The 16,865-nt window shown below is 48.9% G+C and overlaps 7 protein-coding genes across 7 annotated transcripts; 6 read left to right on the top strand and 1 right to left on the bottom strand.

Annotated features, from left to right (window-relative positions):
- Window positions 1-631: 631 nt before the first annotated feature.
- RhiXN_11422 (uncharacterized protein) lies at window positions 632-1,051 on the top strand (the record flags this gene model as incomplete). The annotated part of the gene is made up of 3 exons (XM_043331237.1): window positions 632-790; window positions 855-974; window positions 1,046-1,051. The coding sequence occupies 3 exons, from the start codon at window positions 632-634 to the stop codon at window positions 1,049-1,051; spliced, it is 285 nt and encodes a 94-aa protein (XP_043184747.1).
- Window positions 1,052-2,783: 1,732 nt separating this feature from the next.
- Window positions 2,784-4,052, top strand: RhiXN_11421 (SMP-30/gluconolaconase/LRE-like region protein; the record flags this gene model as incomplete). The annotated part of the gene is made up of 8 exons (XM_043331236.1): window positions 2,784-2,862; window positions 2,914-3,059; window positions 3,121-3,351; window positions 3,431-3,530; window positions 3,586-3,597; window positions 3,642-3,682; window positions 3,735-3,834; window positions 3,892-4,052. The coding sequence occupies 8 exons, from the start codon at window positions 2,784-2,786 to the stop codon at window positions 4,050-4,052; spliced, it is 870 nt and encodes a 289-aa protein (XP_043184746.1).
- Window positions 4,053-4,445: 393 nt separating this feature from the next.
- On the top strand, window positions 4,446-5,935 carry RhiXN_11420 (WD40 domain-containing protein; the record flags this gene model as incomplete). The annotated part of the gene is made up of 7 exons (XM_043331235.1): window positions 4,446-4,459; window positions 4,526-4,874; window positions 4,936-5,166; window positions 5,223-5,275; window positions 5,324-5,509; window positions 5,583-5,754; window positions 5,804-5,935. The coding sequence occupies 7 exons, from the start codon at window positions 4,446-4,448 to the stop codon at window positions 5,933-5,935; spliced, it is 1,137 nt and encodes a 378-aa protein (XP_043184745.1).
- A 75-nt stretch (window positions 5,936-6,010) lies between these two features.
- On the top strand, window positions 6,011-6,577 carry RhiXN_11419 (WD40 domain-containing protein; the record flags this gene model as incomplete). The annotated part of the gene is made up of 1 exon (XM_043331234.1): window positions 6,011-6,577. One exon carries the CDS (start codon window positions 6,011-6,013, stop codon window positions 6,575-6,577), a length of 567 nt encoding a protein of 188 aa, XP_043184744.1.
- Window positions 6,578-6,921: 344 nt separating this feature from the next.
- Window positions 6,922-7,890, top strand: RhiXN_11418 (WD domain, G-beta repeat protein; the record flags this gene model as incomplete). The annotated part of the gene is made up of 4 exons (XM_043331233.1): window positions 6,922-6,929; window positions 6,983-7,285; window positions 7,340-7,518; window positions 7,553-7,890. 4 exons carry the CDS (start codon window positions 6,922-6,924, stop codon window positions 7,888-7,890), a joined length of 828 nt encoding a protein of 275 aa, XP_043184743.1.
- Window positions 7,891-7,923: 33 nt separating this feature from the next.
- Window positions 7,924-9,015, top strand: RhiXN_11417 (WD domain, G-beta repeat protein; the record flags this gene model as incomplete). Its single annotated transcript, XM_043331232.1, has 5 exons — window positions 7,924-8,073; window positions 8,131-8,227; window positions 8,304-8,355; window positions 8,639-8,916; window positions 8,945-9,015. 5 exons carry the CDS (start codon window positions 7,924-7,926, stop codon window positions 9,013-9,015), a joined length of 648 nt encoding a protein of 215 aa, XP_043184742.1.
- Window positions 9,016-9,063: 48 nt separating this feature from the next.
- Window positions 9,064-15,212, bottom strand: RhiXN_11416 (extracellular metalloproteinase MEP; the record flags this gene model as incomplete). The annotated part of the gene is made up of 26 exons (XM_043331231.1): window positions 9,064-9,219; window positions 9,283-9,446; window positions 9,650-9,868; window positions 9,927-10,050; window positions 10,141-10,291; window positions 10,353-10,388; window positions 10,442-10,549; window positions 10,607-10,632; window positions 10,665-10,998; window positions 11,059-11,347; window positions 11,406-11,474; window positions 11,529-11,651; window positions 11,704-11,811; window positions 11,867-12,026; window positions 12,082-12,116; window positions 13,090-13,123; window positions 13,180-13,232; window positions 13,288-13,409; window positions 13,463-13,623; window positions 13,674-13,727; window positions 13,796-14,010; window positions 14,061-14,146; window positions 14,258-14,385; window positions 14,436-14,683; window positions 14,732-15,078; window positions 15,145-15,212. 26 exons carry the CDS (start codon window positions 15,210-15,212, stop codon window positions 9,064-9,066), a joined length of 3,618 nt encoding a protein of 1,205 aa, XP_043184741.1.
- Between the last annotated feature and the right edge of the window lie 1,653 nt (window positions 15,213-16,865).

The following is a 16,865-nucleotide window of genomic DNA, read 5'->3' as shown; positions in this document are numbered from 1 at the left end:
TCGTGGTTCGCTAAGATCGAGAATAATTGATAAGTGGATGTGTGATTGGCCCGAGGCAAAAGTGAGACGCTTTCTATTGTTCCACCACAATAAGAAATTCTGAAATTCGAACAATTAGTATACATACATACTGATGACTATTGAGCTACTATGGATACCCGCGTATCTCGACAGTGATAATTACTGGGAAAAATATACAGAATATTTTACTTTACTGCCGCAAAGACGGGGGCAAAACAAAAGGCGGGCAATTTGAAAAATGCCATTGCTTCACTGTCTCATAGAGCCACGTGGGATCCAAATAAGGGCCCACAGGGTCACACACTTCCCCCTCTCAGCGGAGCGTCAAATCAAACGCCAGAGACCATTGACCACCCGAAAAGCAACTAAAGGCTTCTGTGATCGCCATTTGTTATCCAGGGACTTGGTCTATTATCCTCGCTTCACTGTATCACTACTGCTGCAACCCCCAGATGGCCGCATGGTGCCAGCCCAAGAGTATAACTACCCCACGTACTTGGACCATCCCCAGCAAGCCTCATCAGCACTTTAAATAACTCGATCCCTCCAGCGGTCTCTCACAAACTCCAAATTAGTCACTTGCACGTGCTACATACTACTCACCTACACAATGCAATACCGCTCTCGTGCCGTCGCTCCCGCTTCTCCCTCGATGACCTCTTCCGTCCGCTCTTCTGCATCCTCTTCGGTGCACTCGGACGATGGCGCTTCCTCATCATCCCTAGTCTACCATTCCGAGGAGGAGCAAGAGGACCTCGGCGACCCAAACGTCCTCGCACACGAACTCTGCGACTTTTCGGCGGCAACCCCGCTGCCCCAAAAAACCCAAAAAGGTCAAGGCACCTAAGCAAAAGGCCGTCAAGGTCGAGCTGCCTGTCGATGCTACCGCAACGGGTGCTCAAACTCGCGAGTCGACCTCGCGACTTCGACGACTCTGCAAAGCGATCGTACCGGTTAGTCTATTCACTTTGACCAAAGTAAATGAATTGTCTGATGCTCATTGTTTCCACGTGCAGGCTCCAAGGCATAGATGCATGGTTCTTGCCTGTTTCTCTATTTTCTTTGTCTTGGGCATCGGGGAGCGCTTTGGGGTCATAACGGATACATCAATCTACTAGGAACAGCACTATTATTCGTTCTACCACTGTATTTTATAGAGAGCATGTACTGCCTACCAATCTTTATCCACCTTTATTGAATCATCTACTTTATGCACGCTTCCAACAATAAGATGCGCCTTGTTCTTGTCTGTCAAATGAAAAAAGTCAATGCATCTCTTGCTGCGCTTGCCTGCCACGTATCTCAACGCATTTCGGAGTAGTGCGAGAGAAGCTTGCCGTGCAGTGACCAATATCATGCGCCACACGAGTTACGCAGCAAGAACTCGAGCAACGAGTGCCCCAAACGCACCTCATACCAAGCCAAATCGAGTGCGCCTCTTCCACGCGAGCGTCCCCGCTCCCATCTTCTCGGAACCCTTTGTCTCTCTACTCACTGTTTTAGGGGAGGTAGGGAGGTAATTTAGGCGTTCAAGGTTGATGAAGGCTCAAAGGGTAACGATTGCAGGAAAACCGATGAAAATAGGTGGACGGGGTGGTTCTAGCTTCGCACCAAGCGCATGAAAATCTCCCCGCGGTCCCGTTTGGTGAGCACTTCCAGACGTCATCGACGCGATATGAACTGAACCCAAGACTAATATTGCAAAGTACGCATAGAATATACTCGGGATTTTTGGGGAAAAGAGTCGATGGGTTCGTTCACACGAGGCCCGCTCGATCTGGTATCGCTCGTCTCCACACCACCATTGCCACCCTGAATATACGCCTATGCACCTCCGCTGATCGAAACAAAGGATGAGCACACGAAATGCTGGGCGGCAGAGAGAACTCACACTAAAATGTTGTTGCTGTAGGCGACGAACGGACCCGGACGCGATCAGATATGACTTCGAGGTGTTTTCCAGGCCAGATAGGTCACACTCACATTGGAATATGGATAAGTTTGACAAAATACCCGATGAAACCCATGATACCGAACCCGATGGCAACTGCCTTGCAAATCTGCACATACTCTGCGTGACATGGGTAATTAAAACCTGAGAATGAGTACCAGGGGGCATGATTGTCACACCTTTCTGAGTAGGCTTAGTACACCTAGTGAGGAACTAATAGAAAATGAGATATGGTGTCGGCCTCGCAAACTCCTGGGGCATCTCGACGAACTCTTTAACTTTTTTCAGACATTTTAGGTGCTTAAGATTGATCTAGAGTAAAGTACAGCAGGTAGTGGGTCGAGTGCGAGCCTTGGAAAAGGAACGTGATGGCAAGTGCTGTCTTTAGTCTACGTGGAGGAGGATTAGTCATCTGGTCATGTGATCAATTTGACTGGCGGTCTTGGTTTGGTGAGGACCTCGGCTACGTGTCGGCGTTATCTATGGTACACGTCGCTTTGGTGTCGTGGCCCAAAGCTCTAGATCCTTCTTTGAGCGCTACACTAACTCTACTCGTTGACGGATATACTACTGAAGACCGCATCGACTACTGGTCCAAGCTATTGGGGTTTCGGAACCGCACTTGACTATTGAGTACCCTCGAAGGCTCCCCTGAACCTTATTCAGATACTCACCACAAATACTTCCCGACTAATTTACATTACATAAAGGCCCCGGATATTTATCCTGATATGGGTAGATCACCGTGCGTCACTTGGCCAAGTTCCAAGTGCTTGCCGTCGTTCGCTACCAAAATTTGTCTTTGACCACCATGTCGGATCCTTATGCAGGCGTTGAAACCATCGTCCTCTCCGAGCCTCTATTAAAGACACAGTGTATCCTAGGCGAGGGTAAGTTGAACCCATCGGTTATATGCTATCGCTTATCCTTGTATGATTTAGGTCCCTGTACGATCCGCGCACGGACACTTCATTTCTTGGACATAATCCGCAGCAAGGTTTACAACTATCACTTGGGATCCAAGGAGCTGGTTGTACACGATTACGATGAAGTCACGGCTTTGGCTATTCGAGCAGATACACCTGGAGTAAGCGTCCTACGACCCAAATACCCCCCCCCCCCTCATCACTTGCTCACGGGTTGTCTAGTTTGCATGCGCCGCGGCGAGAGGATTCGGCCTCCTCCATCCTCCCTCAACACCATCTGAAAAGGGCCACGTCGAGTACTTGGCTACGCCTCTAACGGCAGAGCAAGAGGCAAAGACCCGGTTCAACGATGGGCATGCGATGCCAGGGGCCGTTTCTTTGCTGGAACTCTGGCGGACGAAAACGCCAAGGGGGTTCGTTGTGGAGTTATGGAATTGGAGACGAGGGCGTTCGGTTGGTGGATGATCGAGATATTTCGGTGAGTGTTGTTTGTCTGTGTGAAGTGGTGTGTGCAAGGGCTGATGGTGTGTAGGATTCGAATGGTCTGGGGTGGACCTTGGATAATAAGATTATGTACTATACCAACTCTCGTCATAGTCAGATACTTGCTTATGATTACGATATTGAGACAGGTAAATTAAAAGGGCTACTTGTAAGGGATTGTGGAGTGCTTACTAGTGTCTTCAGGAAATGTATCTGGTCGGCGCGTGCATATCGACATTCCTAAGATGCATGGGTTCCAGATGGGCTATGCTTCGATACCGAGGGAGGCCTGGAGCGCACAGTGAGTAGTGAATGAAATTTAACCTTGAGCCATCTGAAGTTGAGTATCATAGTTGGAGGGGCTCCAAGCTGGTCCGCTTTTCTTCAGAGGGAAAACCAACGCTTGTAGTTCAAATCCTGGTGCACTCAACGTTACCGCGTGCACATTTGGAGGTCAGGCGATTGCAGTAATACTTTGATACTACCTCGACTGACACCTCCATTTCATAGGTCCCAACAACGACCGTTTATTCGTAACGACTGCATCACCCGAAGCGAGTCCCGAGGCCAACGCCTCGCTCTCGGATTATCCCCAGTCTGGAGATTTGTTCGAGGTAGAATTGAAGGGCAGATACAAAGGGAGTAAATGGAGACACGAGTTTCGCGCGTAGATAGTCGAGAACGCAGATGGAAATGCACTGTCAATAAAGATCAAGGCGAACTAATTAAATCTGGCCTGTATACTATCAGTTACGTAAATTACACGAGGATCCAGCGCTTGTTGCCTTGTGCTTCTTGACCACACTGGCGACAAGATTCTGTCTCAAACAGGAACGAATATCAATCATTGGTTTAAGCGAACCCCACGGACATATTCCCCAGAACCAAAGGTTAAATGTACTAAGCACTTCGTTGGTAGTTCTATATTTGCAGGTGGTTTTAAACACGGTTGAACTCGAGACGCGACATCTGTCATTGTATCCTGGTTGTGCTCGTTATCAGCGGAGTGTTACGGTGTTACGGACCTTCCCAAAGGGTCGAGCACTGTGTTTAGTTAAGCCATCATGTGGAATCCCAGGTAAGTGCTCGACTTGGTCACTGCCACAGTCTGTGCCATGGTTTTTTCAATTGATCCCGACAATAGCTCTTCCCTGGCAGACGACACTCCCTCGGCCCACAGCCTATCACCTTCTCCAACCAACGAGTCCAGCTACCAAGACATATACGACGATCCCCGACCCACCGTTCCTCGTCAACCAACTATGCTCAGTCACCGTCCGAGACTCCGGTCCCGACCCTCCCCGACATGTCTGCCCGCGCTAACATCGGCTCGCGTTTCGCCCACAGCCATCACCTTCTCCAACCAACGAGTCCAGCTACCAAGACATAATCCCCGACCCCCGTTCCTCGTCAAACCAACTATGCTCAGTCACCGTCCGAGACTCCGGTCCCGACCCTCCCCGACATGTCTGCCCGCGCTAACATCGGCTCGCGTTTCTCCACCACGGCCCTTGCCCCGGGTCCTGATGGCTCGCGCGTTGTCGTAGCAGAAAGGACACTCTGCGTATCCTTCGCATTGAAGATCCAGAGCCTCCTCAGCCCACAAATTACGTCAATTACTCTGGTGATGGGACCAATAGCCCTACTGTACGCACATCGCGTACTTATGCCTCGGCTGCCGCTTCTACCGACGCAAACGAAGCCGGGCTGACCACTTCCAGATTCTCTCAAAAGAGTCGACGATCGGCCAAAGTTTGTCCTCGATTCTTTGGTCCGAACGAGAGTGTAAATCGAGCGATACCAACCTTTGGTCGGGGGCTGGCTCTAAACTTGGGTTCCAGAGTGCTATCGTTGACGTCGAGTGGTCTCATCAAAGTATGTTTAGTCCATCCTCGTAGTGCTCGTGTTCGACCGACTTAGGTGTGTGCTGATTAGACTTTAGCAATATTATCATCACCGCTTTTGGAGCCGGCGAGCTAGTTAGCTGGGATCTGAACAGGCTTCAGGAGCCAAATTCGGTAGGGCCCAGTGTACCAATGTACCGAATGACACTTATGGAAGCAGATAGGACCGCCCCGGGTGCGCATATTCGATCCATCAACTGCATACGTATAAGTCCGAGTATTGGGTCCGTCCTCCTAACAGCCAGCCAGGATGGATATGTTAATACTGGGTAAATCACTTTAGACATGATGCACAAGTCTTGCCGTCGTTTCTCACTTTGCTCAGGACCTACGGAGCTTCAAACCGGTCGTGCAAATCGCCCATCACGGAATGGCAGTTCGGGCGTTGGCGTTTAGCCCTGGTACGGAAAGCGCCCAGGCACTGGTCGGACTAGAGACGGGACAGCTTTTGCGCTATGACTTTCGTTCGGTGAGTAATTTCAAGTTTCTTGTAAGCAAGATGTTAATTATCACAACAGCCCAAGACTGCCTTGGATCGGCTTCCCGTTGCACATAGCTCTGCTATCCTGAGTATTGATTGGCAGTCCATTGGGAGTGGCGGTACTGCTGGATGGGCCGCAACTGGAGGATGGACAAGACTGTCAAGGTAAAGCATTTCTTGAAATCTTGTTTGTTGATCATCATGGGTTAAATCAATTGTAGATATGGGTATGAACGCCCCCCAAATGGCTACCCTACCAATCCATACCTTACACACAACCCATCCAGTCAAGCAAGCGGCTTGGAGACCTGGGTATGAGACTGAAATAGCTGTGGTTCACCTAACTCCTGGAATATCCTCAAAAGCTGGCGTACTGGGTAGCACGACTTCGCTTGTTGGAATCGACATGAGCCTACAGATTCATGCACATGGCGCTAAAACTCCGATGCTTTCTTCATCTCCTGCGTCCCATTTTATCGCCAAGGGACCTTCCCATCGTCAACGAGCCTTGTCTCTCGGAAACACTCATAACCTCGGCTTCTATGATAATCTCCTGCAACTCGGCACGGTTGGACACAGCTCGCAGCCCACGGCATACGACGGCGACGCCGATCGAATCGAAATCTGGGACGTACGTCGCAACTGGGTTGCAAAGTATGTGCTTGGAGACTCGGTAGCCGACGGACCGTTACAGAACTCGTTTGGCCCAACGGGGTTCGAGGTCTGCCGCACCCGGATCTACATTATGGGTCGCGTACACCAGTGGAACGTTTTCCCAACACGATATGCGCAACGTCTTCCGGCCGCTTGATTCTATTCCTCGGAATGGTGTGACCTGGGAAACTAGGGGGTCGTAGCTTTTGCGGTCGACTCTATCGAAAGGGGGGAGATACCGTTCGATGATGTGTGAGTGATTATGCCTGGTCGGGAAGCTTCTTGGTTAATGGTAGTGGGGGCACTCGAATTAGGCGTCCGAGTGCTCGTGTGATGTCTTGAATAGGGGTGGTAAAGAAAAGTCAGTTTGCCGATCCGGCCTATGTTCCGCGAACGCAGGTCAAAGGATCCGTACCTATACTTCATTTGAGCTCGGTACTTTGTCAAGCTGCACGGGCTTATCTGTTCGGAGGAGAATCTCGCGAACACATATGTCTCACAATGCACAAGTAAGCTGGTAACTTTGTATTAAATCCCCTCGGTGTTAATTGTTCCGGAACAGGCGGCCCTCGAAGCTGGACAATACAGAGCATCCCAAGCTGGCACATGCTACTCAGTCTCCTCACTCCTCTGGTCGTAGAGGGTCCACTTCTCCCACAAATCGAGGCGCACGATCATGCTTCTCGGTTATACACATCGCTCTCTGGAACACATACCCCTTCGCCTCATTCGAATCAGGGCAGCCGCGCACCATCATCTGGCCCAGCTCATGGCGTTTCAACGTAAATCCGAATCCCGAGACGCAAATATCATACAAGTCGTTCTCGTCGGCCTGCGTAACACGGCGTACTTCGCGCGGTAGTGGGTGGCAGTGGACATAGCAAAGTCCCACCCGGAGCCGTTCTGTCAGTGTGGATAGCAATTCGAGCCTCAAGCACGTCGGGGAGGGGCACTCGATGACGAAAGTGACTCCTCCGATGGGGATATCGGAAAGTGAACTGGAAGATATTGTTGCTAATAAGCCCCCGCCTCCTGGAGCATCGGGACTTTCGCTGATCCGAAACGTACACGCCTCGCCGTATTGGTGGTATCGGTTTGGTCGCTAGTTCGCGACTGACGGTGCCCAACGAAGCGGACGAACATAATTTGTCATTGATGGGCGGTGGAAGTTCTGACGAGCATCTCATACCGACACCGAACCGCTACACAACTCACCCACCTGACTTGGAACCTTCACCCGAGACGGATTCGGACACTAATACCGGACCCAATTCGACTCTCGCGACCTGGAAGCCGGACACAATCCCGCTACCGCGCACAGACTCCAAGAGCAGCGTCGGAACCGCAAAACCTTCCTCTCTGCACCCGGGGAATGCATCTCCTCACTCGGTAGACACGGCAAGGAAAGGAGCGGAGACAGCATCAACGCTCACCGGAATTCACCGGTTGCGTCGCGATCCCATAGTTTGAATGCGCACAAAAAGGCAGCGTCGGATCCTAATCATGGTATACGCACCAGGGCCTCGACCCAGACTATATTTCCCGACCGCGGTAGGCCCAGGAAGTCGGCGTGACGTGAACGAGGCCGAGGAAAAGTATCGGCAGATGGGGTGGGAAGCTATGCGGGAAACAGTTGCTTATTACTCAGAGCGGGTACGTTTTATTTCTGTGCATGTAAAGTATTCATATCAATTCATACATATTTTTCAGGGCGACTTGCAGATGAGTGCAGCGCTGTCAACTGTAGGAGGAGTCGAGTTGGGCATATCTCCCGAGACTCATGAAAGGATTGTTGATGCCTACCTAGGTACGTGTCGATAATCCATTGATTCTATCTGAGCTCTCCTACAGATATGTTGTGTCGTCTCCGTTGTATGCGCCAGCTGCGTATGTCCGAAATACGCCAAATCCAAGTTTGCAGAGAGGGAAACCACGGTGAGTGTGTCATCGCCCACAAATATTCCTCTTGATCGCAAACAAGCCTCCCCCATAGATGAACACAACCATATACTCTGCCTGCGGCCGATGTGGAAAGACTTCCGATTGTCACCAAGTCTGAAATGGTGCGCGAGGCCAGAGTGGGTTTTGCACTAAATGCAAGCGATTCGCTTCAAAGTGTGCAATCTGGTGATTTATTAACCATCCTCACGACATTGTTGTCATACCTAACAACCTTCCAAGTCGGTTACCAGTGAAAGGTCTATATTTATGTGTTTAGAATGTTCCCATGGGGGCCATCAAGAATGTTACCGATCATACTATTTATCTCGGCCGCTGGCCAACGGGACGGATCGAGCACGGCAGCAAACTCACGCACGAGTACTATTCTCGAATCCGATCCGAAGAGCGGGACCCCATCCATGCAATCGTTGGGATTGGGAGCCGAGACAGAAAAACCCTTTGACGATGCCGCCTCGGTCAAGACCGAGAAAACCCAGGATACTTTAATTACAGATCCCGGAAACAGAAATAGCATGGAGCTGCCTGCCCAAGACGGTAAAGGTTCAGCTGAATGGTCTCCAAGAGGACATCCCTGCGCTGCTGGGTGTGGACATTATTGCTGGGCCTCGAACGATCGTGAAACCGCCGACGTAAATCAAGTGTAATTTGTATGATATATCTGTACTATAACATGTGTAGCGCTCATTCACTACGTTCCCTCTCGGCCACAACCGCAAGCAATTTCTGTATCAAGGAATCCTGGCGTCGCTTTGCGTACTCCTCATTGTGTTCGGTGAGTAAATCATCGAGAGTCTCAAATCGCCTTGGGGCAGCAATGTGCGAGGTCGGGTCACATACCTACACACCAAATCGGTAATAGTGGTTGAAATACACGCCATGCCTTCATCGAGACACACTTACTTGCCATCCATTTTCCGTCACTTGAACAGTGATGCCAACGTCGTCCGGCATGACGATAGTTGCCATCGGCGGCGCGCCCTTGGACCCAGCGATGGGGCCACTAAGGATCTGGCTTGACTTTACACCATAAGAAAGCTCTTTAAGTGACAGTACAAGTTCGTTATCTAAAGACGGTGGGTTCATTAATCTGCTTGTTTTCTGGACAAATTTGTGGAGAATACGAGGATCAAGTTGAGAGCAGGCGATAATTCAAATTCTTTAACAAAATGTACATTGCAAGCGCCGCATTTACTCGAGCAATTTCGCGAAACCGTTTATCAGCCAATTATACAGGCTCCAAATTAACCCCAGATTGAGGCTATCTCACGCCTAGCGAGCAAAAGGCGGTCACGGCGGGTCTTGAGCATCTCGCGTTCAAGGGTGATTTCGTGTGAATACTCCAAGAGGGATGCGCAGCGCTCCTTCGCACCCTCTCCGCTCACTCCGAGCCCTTCGAATAGGCGCTTTTCTAAACCACGACAGAAGCCTCGAACCAAAGTTTCGTCGGTGGCCATAGGAATCACATCAACAAAACGTTTATACGCGACTGTTAGAGCAGGGCATGAGTGTCTGGATGGGCATTCAAACAGCGAATGCATATATACCCTGGTAATATGCCCTAACCTCGGCCATGATGTCGATAAGCTCGTCCTCGCCTCTGGCTGGATGAGTTTCCCCAGATCGACAGGTTGGACGGTAAGCCCATCTTCGTGAGGTGGGCAATTGCTTCTGCCATTGATTTAGAAAAATCGGTATTCGCGTTGAGACCTTGAGTCAGTCCTTGAACAAGAGAGTTTCTCCTCTTCGATCCTTTCGGACTGCCTTGTAGTATGTGATGAATTTCTCCTTGTAGGAAGCAAAATAATGCGTGTTAGTTGTGAACGTCTGGTTGTTCTCAATGTCAAGAAGGAATCGAATTTGAGCATCCGCCACTTCGCGACATTGAAGAATTCTATCGGCAACCAGCGTCCTACATCCCCAAGAGAGAGCAGTAAGTTATTGGATATGCGATTTAAGTGAAGCAAACACACCCAACCGCATTGTGAAGGCCACCATAGCTGTGTTGGCTAAACGAGTGATCGACGAGTTTTTGCATATGTGCGCGGAGGATACGCTCTACATCCTCCAAAGAACAGTTGTTGGACCTTCCCAGAGCTCGACAAAGCGCTTGATAAGCTTTTGTTTCACAATGAACGGGATGTTCTTGGGAAGTTCTCGTGTGATAGCGCTATGATGTTCAAGTCCATCAGGCGTTGTATTAATTTGGGTCAATTACTAAACTCACTTTTGCGACATCGTACCAACGTCCTCCTCGTACAAATCCCAGTTAGGGGCGGGCTCACCTGTGTCACAAAGTCTCCGTCTTCTTCAATTATAAAGTCTACCTTTGGCATTGCATACTTGCTATCCTTGTCGTACTTAGTTTTATAGGGGCGGAAGCACGGTGCCGATGCGCGGATAGAGTTCCGGAACTTTGTGCTTGCCTCTCGGACTTGTTGTATCAAACCATCGCTATCAGGAATACCCTCAACGTGCGTGCTAACATCTCGATGAAAGTCCATCACAAGATTGAGCACCGCACCAGCAGGGTCTTCCGAAACTTCGTTAGGAAGTAATCGTAAACCCTCGACGGTACTCTGGGTAAGCCGTTGAATCTCTTGAATCAGGGATGGCATACTACACATATTTCCCAGATACATCAGTAATTAAATCATTTCAAAGGAAGAGCGCATTCACCGTGTCTGGATTAAATCCGACAATATTTCACTCAGACGAGTGGTAAGCCGAGCTGTGCCGAAATGCTGGCGGGCAGCAAGAGATTGAGTGGCCCAAGGGTGCTTGGTCCCAAAAAAGTCTTGTTCGCGTTGGCGTGCCTCACTCCAGCTTAGCCGTTCTTCGAGCTCCGATGGACTTGGTTGTTTGACACAGAACCAGCCTTTCGAAAGCACTTCGGTTTCACCGCGCACAAAAGCCAGCCATTTTTGTTCTTCCCCGCTCTCGATTCGGTCGGGTTTTGTGAGTACCCCTAGGCTTAGCATTAGAAAGATATCTAGCGACTCGTTGGGTGCATGTTCATTATTTACCAATAGTCCTTTTGCCATCCGGGTCGTGCTGTTTCGCGAGACTACGAGCCCCTTGGTTCTCAAAGTCGGCTAGTAGTTATTAAGAGTAAGTGATTGGGAATGAATATCTTAGTAAAGACAAACATACTTTCGCATGTCCCGTCAGCAGGATAATACAGCTTTCTTTCCTAATGTATGAGGTGACTAAACGCTTCACGAGCTCAATGTCAGACTCATCGCTCCCTTCGCGAACGTTGGCGATGATCCCTGGGTGGAACGTGTTAGAATTATTGTCGGGGCATGCCCTGCAATTGCTTACCAGGTAAGTCAGAATGATAGATCAGTGACATCTGGTCCTGAGATTTCAACCGAGACGAAATTCTCCGAAAAAGCGACTGTTGTACTACTCGTCCTAGGTAGAGGATCCCTTAAGAACAACGATGAGTCGATTCCCGGACTAAGAATTGCTAATTGCGCTCGACGAAGTCGATCCTCCACGTCTGCCTTGCGGTTAATGACGGTTCCAAACATGATGTTTCGTACAGGATTGAATCGTTCCCAGATGCATCTTTCAAAAACCGTAGGTGGACTGTGCAAGTCCAGGGCTCTTCTGAAAATTTGAGACGGCATTCGGTTGGGCAACTACAGACATTGACTACTATAAGTATGTATATCAACAAACTGAAGTATTTCTTACCGAGTACAAGTCCCAGTTGCACGGGGGAGTTTGATCTATGGATACGATATTAAGATGAAAGTACAGCAGTGAGCGAAAGATGATTACCCAGAGATAGATTCAATAAGACTCGATTTCCCCGCAGATTGCGAACCAACAACACATATCTGAGGGAGGTCGATTTCTGCTTGGATCCTGGACACGGATAAATGACAAAGTTTGAAAGCTCCTCAGGCTTACCCCCGTGTTATGTAGTCGATTGACCAGGTCTAATAGTTTGCGTTGCCGCATCCCAAAGTTGGATGCGGCGATCCCAACTGGGTTCTAATTTGGTCAATGTCCCAAAGAGCGAAGTCACTTTAAGCACGCAGAGCTCTCGTATCCAGACTGGCCTTCCGAAGGAAAAATGGCGGAATCGTCAGACATGGTCGAGGGCGAAACTAAGAGAGTTATTTAGCCGATACATCGAGATATGTGATATAGATCCTACTAGTACCTGTTGTTCAGCTGAACCTACGTATATTGGATAGATTCGACTTTAGATATGTTGGACTGTGGTGGACGAAGTGAAGGGATTTTGTGGTTGAGTTCTCGGTTTAAGTAGCCACACACTAGTCCGAGTGGCAACTTCATTCGGTATCCGGGGTCTCGATGACACTATCCAAATACCAATAGTATTGTAACCACCTTGCTTTAAAATAGGCAACCACACAGCCGCTGAAGCGTCAGATTTTCTTGATTTACTCGTTAGGGTGGCCAAATTAAGTCACTTCAGGGCGAGAAGTATTAGCGTACGTATTCGAACTCTATGGACCCGGGACATCTATCTCGGATAGGACATAAATGAATAAAATGCCGCACAGAGACACGTTGCTTGAAAATTGTTCTTGTATAGTAGAGTCTCATTTCATCAATTTGGTAACATAATTTACATTTTTTCACTGAAGCGCGCATATACTCGGTCAAAATTCCATTATTTGGAGCAACTGGTTGGAACCTTAAAGACATCAGCCTTGGTGGTTGTCGCACCATATCCAAGACCACGCTTGGCAAATACCGACCACTGAAGGACGACAATTAGCACAAAAAAGCCAATCTTTATGAGGAGCGAAGACTTACCAAAAGGCATGCATTGGCACCTTCAGAGCGGTTAAAGTCTGCTTGAAGGATGGCTACACCAAAAATGAGCTTTCACTTTTTCAAAAAAGAGCGCTGTTCCGAACTCACCGTCTCGGGCATTTACGAACGTTGGGTTGCATGGCTGGAGAGGAAGGGCGTCGATGAGTAGTTGGAGGGCCACGATATTTCCAGCAGTGCCAGTAGAGTTGTTTTTGTCGTTGGAAAACCCACTACGAAGCTACGGATCAGCCTCAAACAAAAGTGTATAGCGCACGTTACTTACTACTTGGAAACAAATGCAGCAAAGATCTCGTGCCAGATATTTCCCCAAAGTTCCCCAGCAGCGTGATACTCGGTGCGAGTTTGAAGTGAGCTGTATGTGAGGGGTTGGTATTCATACTGGTCGAATAGGGGTAGTCGCGCAAGCTTTTGCCATTGACATAGCTGCCCAAGGTGAAGTCCTGCGAGGCGCTTTGGGCGGATGTTTGCCTGACCCAGTTTGCAACTGCATCGGACCATCCCTCACCCAGTGCACGCGCCTCATTTGACTGCAAGCAGCGCGGTCCCGCCACCGACAAGTCGTCCAGTGAGACCGTGTGCATACTCATGAACCAACAGATCGTTTCTCGAAAGCGACGTCGCGGAAAGGGGTGGTTTTGTTCCAAAGGTACAGGCGCAACTCGCCGTTTACGCCGTCACCGGGAGTAAAAAAGCTGGCGTCGTTGAACACGGTTTTCTCGCTCACTTGAACAGAGACGTAGACATTGTCATTTTGAGCACCACCTTTGCCGTTGTTGTGGTACTGGAAGTTGTATGCGGATTCAGTGAACCCTGATCAAACAGTCAAATTTTAATCCTAGAACAGCATGTAAACCATTCACCATAGCGGTAGAGCAAATCGTGCATCATGTTGACCACGTAGAACGCATTCACGGTGGCAGCATCCTTGTTATCAGCGGGTGACTGGCTGGGTCAAAGGCGTAGTTATAGTTGTTCACAGCCGAGCTTTGTTTAGTCAAGCCGTCATTTACTGTAGACTTGAACACATGGGCGTTGTTACCGTCAGTGGCTCGTATACTGTAATTCTCCCGAGAAAATACTGCGGTATGCATGCCATCCGTCGGGCGAGGAAATGGGGTCGTGGGGATCGGTGAAAGTTTGGAAGCCATTGGTCGGATCGGCAGAGGTGAGAGGGATGGCCCGGTACTAAAGGAACACATGAATATGAAAACTCGAGACAGGGCTGTTATACTTACGCTGGCATGTGATCCGAACGAGATCACGTTCACAATTTCGCCTGTATGAGCATCGACGAATGCCTCGTGCCACTCTTCTGTCTCATAATTCCGGATGTTGACCACATAGGTGAGCACAACATGGTTTGTGTCCTTGGCAAAATACTCGACAAAAACAGGGTGCTCAGTGCGCACACCTCCTAACGCAGCTTCGGCGCTTTCAACAGCCTCTTCCTCCAACAACAGGGGCGTAGCAGCCGCAACGCTCTCTGAACCCACGTCAGTAAATATAAAAATGTCTCAAAAGCTCCACGCACTAGGTTTCACAAAGCTGGTGCCGAATGATACCACTCGATCTCCCTTGAGTGCGACGTTTGCAACAGCATTTGCGACGGGGATATTGTTGAAGCTTTGCCTAAAGTATTCATGGGCAGTAGAGCCAAAATAGTGACCGGACTTGCGTGCGAGGGTATCGGCTTCGCAGCCCATCTTCTCGGAAAGGAATGCCCTTGCGGCCTCCTCGTGGGTACTTGGTAGACCTCGCTTGGCAAGTGGGTGAGCAACGCCATGAACACCATAAGTTTCGAACCGAGGTTCAGGGTGGTATGAGTGGAACAAAGTCCCCCTGGGGCCAACCGAGCGCACGGCATGAGTAGTCCGACGGCTATGCCATCCCTGTATAATTGTATGAGTACGAGGCCTTCGTTCAAAAACGACAGCTAAAACATACCAAGGGGCGGCAATGGCACCTTGCACAATGAGAAAGGCAACAACAGCAAGCTTATGCAGGGGAGCCATTGGGAGAGTAATAATCTAAAGTATTAGAGGAGAGCGCTAGCACAACTCAACCCGTGTGTAGTTGATGAAGAGGGACAGGTAGTAGTTTCAAATCGTGAGAACAACCGGTCGCGGCGGTGCCGGCACGCTGAAGTATGCGCATCATCAAAATGTTTTGCGGAACGACTAGCAGAGCCTCAAAATGATATATCAAGTATGTCGGTCTATACTGCCCATGGAGATTGTTGTTCTCTGGTCGTCTGTGCCATGTGCACGCGGGGTAAAGTGAGATAACCAGCTAGAAAGGATGCAGATACTAATAGTTGCCGATCAGAAGCCACATCTAAGCAAAGTGTGTTAATGTCGGCCGTGTATTGTTTTCGAGTGATATAGATGCCGATCGCCTCAGTACGACTACAAAATCCCACGGCGTGCTTCGTGAACTAATCTGTCTTTTACGACAATACGCTATTTAATCAGCTATATTTAAATCATTCACAACTCGCTCCCAAGAGGTATAGACTGGCAAACAGAGTTGTGTGTGTAAAAGTAGGCCGGAGGGAACTAAATTTCAAACTTTGTAATTCACCTGGATAGGCGCCCGTAGCTTGATTTCCGGTCTCAACACTTCAGACGAGAGTCCGGTCAACCCGAAAGATCATTGGTAACACATCCGGGCTATGCATATGGAAGAACTTGCGTCATTTTGGGCCTTTGAGTGTTTCCGGCTGCGACTTATGATTGCGTCGGGAATCAATATATTTCGGCGACCTTATATGCCGTTTGCCAGCAAATTACAGACCAAATCAACTCTATGATGTCCGGTCACCGCAGAAAACGATTAATAAAATATACCAAAATCGCCTGGGAATAGAATGAGGTACACGCGGCCGGCGAAGTCTAGAGTGTGGACCCATGTGTACATGTATGGGATGATGACTACACAGTTTTAGTCCAAATGCTGGTAGATTTGGAACCCATGATAGTCCGAACGAATAGAGGACAACTTCTCGCCTACTTTGGCTTGTAACCTTGAAGCCATCTTCTGAATTCATAAATACACAATTGCAAGTATGGGCAGAATTTCAGTCTCTTATAAGAGAGGGGAAGGCGCTTTGGGTAATTTGGATTCCTTTCAACAGCTTATGGGATAGGATAACATGGGTCTCGTCAACAAATCTAGCATCTGTGCCTGGATAAACACGAAGCACAGTATTAATGAGTCTCGGTGCATTTTTGCACATAAATATGATTCAGTGTCTTGAGCTATAAAACAATGAGTCCCCTCCGCTATTTTGACTTTGGTTGCTATACCTCTTATCATACCTTGGTCATACAGTGCTGCTACCTGATTCAAATCTCCACACTGTATGCGGACAATATACTAAACTTACCACAGTGCTCGAAAATGACCACGTTCAGTACTATTTGAGCTCACGGATGGATATTAATATATTTTTTTCAGTATAAACACACAAAATCATTACGAACCACCCCGCCTTTTAGACCGAATTCAGCCAAAAAGAGCGCACAATTTTCAGCACGTTGTCCTCCTACAGATTTCCCAGGCTTAGGTAATTCAAGTTTGACTTGGGCCATACTTATCTTTTGGAAGCAAATCTTTATGGTATTGCTACTGAACCTATGCATTTGGTTTGCCGAGGCTCAGGGAGA

The sequence above is a fragment of the Rhizoctonia solani genome, chromosome 12, assembly GCF_016906535.1.
Source record: "Rhizoctonia solani chromosome 12, complete sequence".
NCBI lineage: Eukaryota > Fungi > Basidiomycota > Agaricomycetes > Cantharellales > Ceratobasidiaceae > Rhizoctonia > Rhizoctonia solani.
This window is presented reverse-complemented; position numbering and strand designations above follow the sequence as displayed.